At 40.4% G+C, this 9529-nt stretch overlaps 1 protein-coding gene across 1 annotated transcript; it reads right to left on the reverse strand.

The window, feature by feature from the left end:
- Positions 1 to 1827: 1827 nt before the first annotated feature.
- On the reverse strand, positions 1828 to 8406 carry tfec (transcription factor EC). The gene is made up of 7 exons (XM_037696194.1): positions 8311 to 8406; positions 6382 to 6502; positions 5394 to 5450; positions 5210 to 5285; positions 4168 to 4315; positions 2130 to 2295; positions 1828 to 2048 (listed from the first exon to the last, which is right to left on the reverse strand). Exons 1-7 carry the CDS (start codon positions 8404 to 8406, stop codon positions 1828 to 1830), a joined length of 885 nt encoding a protein of 294 aa, XP_037552122.1.
- Between the last annotated feature and the right edge of the window lie 1123 nt (positions 8407 to 9529).

The raw sequence follows: 9529 nt of genomic DNA on the forward strand, positions 1-9529 counted from the left end.
TTTTCCTTCCTTTCTGCCACTCATTTCCAATCAGCCACCTTCTAAGCCAACCCTTCACCTTCCACCATAAAACTTCTTGGGTTTTATCCTACGAGCATTTATTATTATCACCCAACGCAAACAAAATAAAATGTGAAAAAGGTGGAGTGATAATGTTTTTGCTTTTGTCAGTTTGGTATCGAAGTATTTCATAATTCACTGAATGAATCTTAATGAAACTGCAGGACAAAATCATTGGAAGAACGGGTTGGAAGCTGATTAACTTTTGAACTCAATCGGATTCAAGATGGCTGCCACAGCCAACTGAACTTAAGTATTGTATTTTTCGCCGTATAAGTGGCACATTTGTGCATAAATTTGCACGTCCTGCGCCTTTTACACAGAAGCGACATATTTATGTTTTTTCCCCATATTTATAACCCAATTTTTGGCTGAGATCTGATGATTTCCTTCATTCTGACATGAAAAATATTGAACACTACTATTTTCGGCCACTAGAGGGCCCTCAAGTAATATGGCAAGCCAAATGTCTCATTAGTAGGTAAAAGTAGCTATTAATGAGACACTTGGCTTGCCATAGTCGCCACTTTCGTCTTGCTCCGTAACTCCTATGCAGCGAAATGCAGCTGATTTGATCATTAAAGTGCATTTATTAAGGAAAAGGTCAACCGAGACACTCCTTTGCTATAATGTCGAACAAACATATTTGTTTTTAGGTTTTAATCTTGTTAAATTCTTGTAAAGTCCTCCCATGCAGGCTCTCGCGGCCTTGGCAGCCAATTGATTTTTGGCACAGCACAGTCGTATGTTTCCAGGTGGTCAGCGGTGACGCATAACAAATGCGACACATCTGCGGTGACACATAATAGATGTGACTTATACGGCAAAGCAACTTATTTATGCTTTTTCCCACTTTATTAGACATATTTGGACTGATACGACTTGTACGGTGGTGCGACGCGTATGACGGAACGTACGGTAACCTAAAAATTACTATATCTCTGTCAACTTTACAAATATTGAGCTAAAATTTGCTGTAATAGTAGCTGATCATTCAAAATACATTTTTGAGTGTGACATCGGTATAGCATGAGGTTGTGCTTAATGTCGTTTCAGTTCTTGACCAAAACAAATCTTCATTAAAATGCAATTTGCATTCCTTTAAGGAATGGTAGGTAGGTAGTTTTTTATAGTTTCCCCATTTCTATTAATAATAAAATGAGATTATAATAGCTGATAGTGGATTTGATTGTTTACATAATGTATTTTTTCATGAATACATGGATTAAAACATAAATACAACCAGTCTTAATAAAAAATGTTTGGAAAGGCACAAAGTTAAAGACATGTTAAGCACTGAGGTGAGTACATCAGGTACATGTTTGAAAGTTATAACAAGGCTCCTCATACAATGCATACATGTAAAAAAGTACAGTGTTCAGTCATTATTTTGCATATGTTACAGTGTAAAGCCACCATGGTGTAGTCTTAAAAGACAGCAGGCATCATCGTTACATATTGATAAACGTCTCCCTTTTTTACAAGTCTGCTCCACGAGAAAGCAGATTGTCTTTAATAAAAGTTCATGGGATGGGTCTGGTTCCAATAAAAAGATCAACTTCTGCAACAGTCGAGCAGATTAGTCGCAAAAGGCACTCTCAGGAGTCCTGCAGAGTTGGTGAGCTGTCTTTTAAATTATTTGTAAGGCTGGTATTGGTCACAACTATCCCCGGTTCATCAGTTCTTTCAAGGTTCTGTGTGCACCCTTCACCAGCTAGAGTGATCAAAGCTGTGCAGTCTTAAGGTTTCCTATGAGCAGGCAGACCCTTATAGGTCATCGCCCTCAGCCGAGCTGAAACTGTTCCTGCGGCTGCTGTCCTTGGATACGGCTCCCGGGGAACTGGCTGAGAGGAGCGGGTCGGTGCCAAATGGTGAGAGCGGGTCATCCATCAGGATCTCGTTCAGCTGGTTCTCTTCCTTGAGCGTGGAGGTGAAGAAGTCTGTGAAATGGGAGAGCGGGTCAGAGAATGTGGTTCCGGCATCTGCCCCTTGGGTGTGATCCTGGGGACCACTTGCAGTGACAATGGACGGCACTCCAGTCAACACAGCTATCCTCTGCAGGTAGTCACTGTTGGGGTCGTCCTGATAGAGAGGGAGCTGCTGTGGTTGCTGCACCTGGGGTGGAGATTGTTGCTGCTGCTGTTGTTGTTTGAGGAGGTGAGAGGAAAGTTCCACTGTCCCCAGAGTGTTGGCCATATTTGGCAGTCCATGTGCTCGGGCCTGGATCTCAAGTTCCTGGAAAATGAATCAAATCAAATGGGAGTTAAACTTTTATCTGATCTGGTCACGTATGCTGACCGATATCAGGGAGTGCCACCAAGAAATTCACTGCCACACCTTTTTCACACCTCCTACACATACCGATGTTGAGCAGGGAAATCTAGAAGTTGAGACAGTCATGTCTTACACCCGTTTTTGACATATCATATGAGCTCATTATCAATGAGTGTCATCACAAAGATATGTTTGGTCTTTATTAACATTGTTTTGTTTTTTTACTCACAAGTGGTCATGACTGACGTTTTTTTTTTTTTTTACATCTTAAGGTAATCTTTTATTCTTTCGGTTGCTCCCTTCTTCATGGGTTGTCACAGTGAACAACTTGTTTTTACACCAGATGTTTTTCATGATGCAACCAACGACCACCAAGCTACCACAGCCCATCTGTGTGGAGCAGAGGGCTGCCATGTTGGCCGCCTGTGGGAACAGATGAGTGTGTGTGTGGGGTGGGGGGGGGGGGTGTCTAGGGGCCCTATTTTGGGCCAAATGACCTTACGTTTTGCATGTTCATTTTAGAGGCAGGGTATCCCAAACAATTTAATGATGCAAAGATGAAGGTGCAAAACAAGCCAGTTTCAGGAGCACACTTTAGACTGATGCATGAGTTTCCCTTGCAAAAGAAACAAATAAAACCCTCACAAATGTTACTAATACAGTAGTCCCTCGTTTATCTCGGGGGATCCGTCCCCTTGAAGACCCGCGATAAAGTTCTATCTTATAAGTGAAAAACCGCAAAGTAGGAATATTAGTACAAGTAGTAAGTAGTAGAGAGAAAGAGAGAGAGAATGTTTTAAACCCTTCCCACACTCATGCAATATTATTTAAAAAAAATCTGAACTCTAAATGCTCTAAAAGAGCACAGAATATCATGATTTCAGCTCCCTGCCTCCTCTGCTCTTTGCCACCTGCTTGGCCACGCCCACTTCTCAGCATTGCACGGTGAACAGCTGATCAGCTGTTCAGCTGCAGCAGGAAGTATTTCCTGCAGTGTGGGCTGCACAGAGCTGCAGGAGGAATCTTTTTCTGCAGCTCTGGACTGCACACATGTACAGCAGATGCTAAATAATTTTAAATGATTCATTTTAAATAAAAATTCCATGCAGATCGTGCAGCTTATCCATCAATCAGCCAATTGTGTGTCATGTCCAATCTTATGTTGAAAAATCGCGATAGAGCGAGTCCGCGAAGTAGCAACTCATTTAAAAGTGTACTGGCACCAACAAAAACATTGTGATCTTTAGTTAGATTTAATCCAAAGTATGTTTGATATTGTCAGTTACTCCTTAACAAGCATAACATTGATTAAAATATTGTAACGTTTTAATGAACTGTGTAATGTCTAGTTTAGTGTGTTCCAATATATTGTGTGTTGTTAATGTTCTAAGGAAAAGTATAATGCTATGTACATGCAGAACTTAATTTATACTTGATAACCCATTTTACAAGCCATCTATGGATATATTGATGTAGTGTTTGTTCAAATTAAATAAAACATCAACAAATAACGGTGTATTGACTTCTTGAAAGGAGGTCCAGTGTTGCAGTAGAATATTGCAACTGCTACATTAAATTGAGAACCAAGGAATAGGGGTAACACCAGAAAATGGGATTTGTGCTTTGTCTGAGCCAATATTTGGACCATATGAATGGTGCTGAGGTGGTTGTCTCAACTAACTAAACAGCTGAATGTTCAAAATTAGTGGACTGGCTGGGTTTTTTTTTTTTTTGTCTTTCTATTTGCTAAATGATCAGATTTATTGCTTCAATTATGTATTCCATTAATGCATTTACTGCAAATATGTGCTTAAACACAGAGTGTTAAACTACCTGGATCCTTAGCAGAAGCCTCCTGTTAGCTTGCTCCAGCTTCTTCTGACGGCTTTCCAGCTCCCGAGCGTGTTGTTGCTCCTTCTGCAGCCACCTGATGTACTCCACTGAGGCCTTCAGAATGGTGCCTTTGTTCCACCGCATGTCACTACAGAGAGAAGAAAATGTCAGGAATAACCTTTTACGCAGAACCCCTGATGTCGGCAGAATATTCTTTGCAATAAAAAGGGGGGGAAAAGTTTTAACAGAGGGTTTTTTTCTCCCTCCTTTTATGATTTGAATAAGAAACGAAGACTTACATGGGGTAATTATTCATCCTTGGACATTACATGAGGCCACAGAATGGGGATTTTAATAGAATAGTTAAGAAGCTATGTGGAAAGTCCATTCTTGTACATCCTTGTTCGGTAAAATTAATCCTCAAGTAAAAATAGGTGAAGGAAAATGAGCTAAGTAGGAAGGCAGAGAGAAAGATGTGAAATTGGACTTAAGGTGCTGGAGTGCAAGTCATTCTTTTGCAGGTATTATTGCTTTTTTAAAAAGGACAAGGGACCTCAGTAAAATTGTCCTTTTCCACACATGAGACATTGGTCTGATCAGCGTTAATAATCTCCTTTATCCTTTGTTAATGGCACAGTGACAATTCTAACCTTCCATTTATATTTGAAGCAAAGTTCAACTGTGCCTAGATGGCTGGTGTTCCATGCTCTATCTGTATGCTCAAATGGAGTTTTCAACTTTGATTTCAATGGTGTGGCCCACTTCTTTACATGTGACCCCTTTTCCTCGTCGTTCATGCTTTAAGTTGAACTGCTGAGACCCGGTGAGGCGACGCACGTCTCAAGGAGTGCAGACTACAATAGAAGCTTAAGTGCACCCTTGAAATATGGCTGCAATGTGCTTGAGTACTCATTTAAATTCAATGAGCAACATTTAGAGTGTCTCCTTGCTGAATTTTATATGCTTTCGTCACCACACAAGCTTTTGCAGTTGAGGTAAACCAAAGAGAGGGTATCATTTATGTCAATATTCGAGAACTTACGGATCGTTTGACTTTGGTATAAGCGTCCCCAGTTCCTTAATCCTGTAGTTAATGTTGTATCGCCGCCGCCTTTCAACTAAACAGACCAAAGAAAAAAATGTTGATTAGAGTTGTTTTGATGGGCTTATTGATAACTACAACTTTTTCTCCAATAATAGTTAAGAAGCCACTGAGGGACACCTACTTAAATTGTGATTGTCTTTTTTCTGCCTCTCTTTGGCCATCACCCTGGTGTCGTGCTCTGTCGACAAAATAAATCACAGAGGGGAACAAATGGATTAGCAACGCACACTGATTTAGAAGCTGTAAGACAACAATCAGAACTCCACAGAAAGTCCAGTCAGTAGACACACAATCGGTTGTTTTGAGGAAGGGGTCATAGTGCAACGGGGGTATGCATGAGCCTACACTGAAGACACAAGTTTGACCTTCACACACTGACACACTGTGCCCCATTTATCCCCACTAACAAGTCTGAAGCTCATTGTAAAGGGGACAAAAATTGGACTACATTTAGACTTCTTGTGCTGCAATTAAGATGGTTAGCTAATTCCCTAATGTGTCCTGGAGAGGGACAAAAAAAATGCCCCTGCATCCATATTTGTATTCACATTCTTCCAAATTACACAATTAGGGACCTGAGATTGGATTTCCCAATTTGTCTCTGTTGATTAAATCAGGACAAATTTAAAGTCTGTAACAACTCATTGTCCTCTCTGTCCACATTCAAATGAAAATATCATAATTTACTAATTTGCCCATTGAGAGTAAATATTCTTAAGGCATCTTTTCCATTTCCTAAATCAGTTTTTTAGGCTTTCTGCTTTACTTGGGATTTTTCAAGATATATCTAAAGGGCACTTTGTGTAATTTGGTCCCTCTGTAGCACTGTAATAAAAACCCAATGCCTTTCAGCTAATTCACAAACTCTGACAAGAAGACAATGGCAAGTGCCAGACCAAAATAAGCCTGACACGTTTAAGTGGACGTTTGGCCAGCAAGTTACCATTTTTAGCTAACACAGGTACTTTCTGTCCTTCTACCAAAGACTCAACACATCACAAACACCCTTTTTTCTTGTTTTTGTTCCATCTCTTGTAGAAAAATGTGAGCAGTTTTAAAACTGTACAACTGATTAGTTGTTTGCTCAACCCCATGGTATGAGTTCATACCTGTGTATTCCCTTTTAACAGTGAGCTTTGTGGGGTTAGATGTGGGATTGATTCCATCATTAGGGGGGTTCATACCTTGTTCACCCCCATAGACGTCCAGCATGCTGCTGCTGAGGGAGACCTATGGAGATGGGGGAGAGGAATTAAAAAGGTCATTCAAAAGGAAAGTACCTTTCACATACACCCCTTTTACGCCTCATTAAAAACCACTAGATAAATAGTTGTTTTTTGCTGTGGCGTGGCTTTATCTAATACAAAGACTAATACAACAAGAGCAAATGGAATTATCGGAGAAGCTTGTCAGCCTCGAGGCCTTTGAATCTGGACTACCCAGCATGGGGAAGGAGCCCCTCGTTTATCACAGCAGGACAGGATAAACCCTGTGCTTTGACCCTCAGTGTTAAGATTAGTTGTTTGCCTTGAACGACAAAGAGCAAAAATAATTCAAGAATGTAGCCTTGTTGGATAATCCAAACTGGTGACCTCCAACCCAGGCTTGTTGCACTTGAGGGGCAATTTCACCAGATGTTGTTCCCTAATTCAATAAGGGCACCATTTTCAAAGCCCCCTCATTGAACAGTGGTGTGCTCTGTGTTAAAAACAGCATCACATTAGTTGAAAAGGCTCAAACAGAGGCAAAACTGTTTTCCTACTGGCCTCTTCTTGTCTACTAAAGCATGCACAATTAACGCCTTTTCACTGAGCAGAGACATGTCACGATGTGGCAGGCTGGCACACATGTGTGTCCAATTCACATTTGTGTATTAATGGGAAAACCCGATAGGATTTGCCATGGATTCCAAAGAACGAACAACGGATTTTTATACAGTGTGTCACATGTAGCTGCGACAATGAAGAATGGGATAAGGCTACATGTCAAGTCAACAAAACATTAAAAAACTGCTGCTTTGTCAGATAGTTTATGTGGGTTTGAATCTTTCTCACCAGTACTGGAACATTAGAAAAAGTGGAGGGGACAAACATAAATATGAAAATGAAAGATTGCAACAATTCCCCTCCTTCTCCTACAGTAATCACTCCAATCTTCTTCCCGTTAGTGTTCCCAAAATATGTCAACAAGGCAAAACGAGGTGATGTATCGTACTGTATGACTAATTGGATGAATTGATCCAGTTAAGCATGGTATCGTTTTTGACTAAGCCCATGGGGAGTGTACACATTAGCCCAATCCGATATCTCAGTAACTCCTTCCAACCAAACTTCTTACTCATGTCATCTGTTATGCTTCTGTCTTCTTCAAAAACCTATAGACAATTCCTATACTTCCCTCCACCTTCTGATCATCCCCTTATCTTTAACTCCCCCTCATTCCTTGTAACTTTATCTATGTATACGAGTCTTTGTATGTATCACTTTTGTTATCAATGGCCAAATCAAAATGTGATATTCCCATCAAACAAGCTTTACTTTCTAAAGATGTTACCAATTTTCCTGCCAAAGAAACAAACTTTTCATTGCTAAAGTTTTTGAATTCCTTCTAGACTTTTCATTGCCTTTATAAGGTTCAACTTTAGTGAGACGTAATTTATTTTACAAAAAAAAAAAAACTAATCTTCTTTAGTGTCCTAACAAATCTTGCTAAGCCCAAGTGAACTTTGACTCGCCTCTTGTCCTAAGCTGACCTGAAAGTAAATCGGAGCGCTTTTATTTTTTCCCAAGCCAGTCTAGCTTCTGGAGTGGGTGTTTGGGTGGAGAGACTTCACTTTCAAGCCCCTGCTAAGCTTTCAGAGAGAGAGAAGTCATTAGTTAACAAATGTGACATAAACCTAACCCGAACTGTTGTGAACAGCTTGACAAACAAAGAGGGTTATTCAGAAACTGATACAAAAAGCATAGATGGTTATTGATGGTTGAAAACTTGGTTAGTAGCTTGAAGTGACAGCAAAATTGAATGTGATTCATACTTACATTGTTTTGCATTATGATGTTAGGCTCTATGCAATCCAAGCCTGCATCATTGAAGCTGGATTCAAGGCTAATTAGGTCATCAATAACTTCATCCATTGGAAACTAAAAGAAAATTGTATGTTCAGTGTACTAATGTACATCCTGATGTTTATCAACTATACTCGTCTGTAGAGATCTGAACATTTAACACCTATAAACAAATGCAGAGATAAATCCAATAATGAATAGCCAGGTTTGTAGGTCTAAAAACACACATCTGTTCCCAAACTCTTTGAAAGGGTTCCCTCATCAGAGACTGCATGTCTGAAGTTATTGATGAGCAAATCAGAGGGAAGGAAAGATCAATGGTGGCAGCACTTTGTTTAGATGATTAGTTACTCTCTGTGCAAAAGGTTCAAAGCCAGTGCAGGAATAAAAGTAGTTCTTGGTTCTCTGTGTTAGCTGGTCATCAAAACAAAGTGCCTGCCGTGATTTACCAGACTTCATTTGAAAGAATTTAGATGTGAAGCAGATCTCTTGCATTACTATAGAAGGAAATAATTTGACAGAAATTTAAACCATTGACAGGAAATGTTTCAAGAGCATTGTGAAATCTTCAAAAGTTATGACCCACTGTTTGAGCGTGTCACACAATGTGGCTAAAGGTTTTTGTTACGATTTCACCCTTTCCAGGCCCATTTTGAGCTCTTTCTCTCTCAATTTCACTTCCACATAGTCATGTTTAGCTTTTGCTTCTGTTTCAGCTCACCTCGCTGTCGTGGTTGGCCAATGAGAGCAGAGTGACCGGGCTGTTGGGGTTGCTGCCATCACTGACGGGAGGCATGTGCCCATTTCTCAAGATCGGCACGGTGGCCAGCGGCTGGCCAGCAGAGTGTGGATGTGGCACGCTGTGACCCGGTCCGGCCGAGGAGGCCAGCTTGGAGCCCAGCGTCAGGTACTGCTTTACCGGCTGATTCTGGCTTTGGTGGAGATGGAACTTGGAGTTCTCAAGGTGGCTTTGTACCTGTATGAAAACAAGAAAAAGTACCACACATCATTTTATAGAACATCAGAATACAATCTGGTCGCTTGTGCATTCCTTTCTATGATCTACGTAAGACAGTGTTGACTAAGAGTATATTCAGAGGAGTCTCCAACGTAAAAATATTAATTCTTCATTAAAATTCATTTAGACACAGCAATCCTATACAGTTATGGCTAAATCTAGAGTGTCCTGATG

The sequence above is a fragment of the Nematolebias whitei genome, chromosome 22, assembly GCF_014905685.2.
Source record: "Nematolebias whitei isolate Nwh7 chromosome 22, NemWhi1, whole genome shotgun sequence".
NCBI classification, from domain to species: domain Eukaryota; kingdom Metazoa; phylum Chordata; class Actinopteri; order Cyprinodontiformes; family Rivulidae; genus Nematolebias; species Nematolebias whitei.

Excerpts from the sequence above, each read along its gene's own strand:
- tfec (XM_037696194.1), bottom strand. The coding sequence starts at position 8,406 with ATGGATGAAGTTATTGATGACCTAATTAGCCTTGAATCCAGCTTCAAT. Across the intron at positions 5,286-5,393 it reads AAAAGACAATCACAATTTAA|TTGAAAGGCGGCGGCGATAC; the intron begins GTAGGTGTCCCT and ends TGGTCTGTTTAG. Across the intron at positions 2,049-2,129 it reads CTATCAGGACGACCCCAACA|GGGCAGATGCCGGAACCACA; the intron begins GTGACTACCTGC and ends ATCACACCCAAG.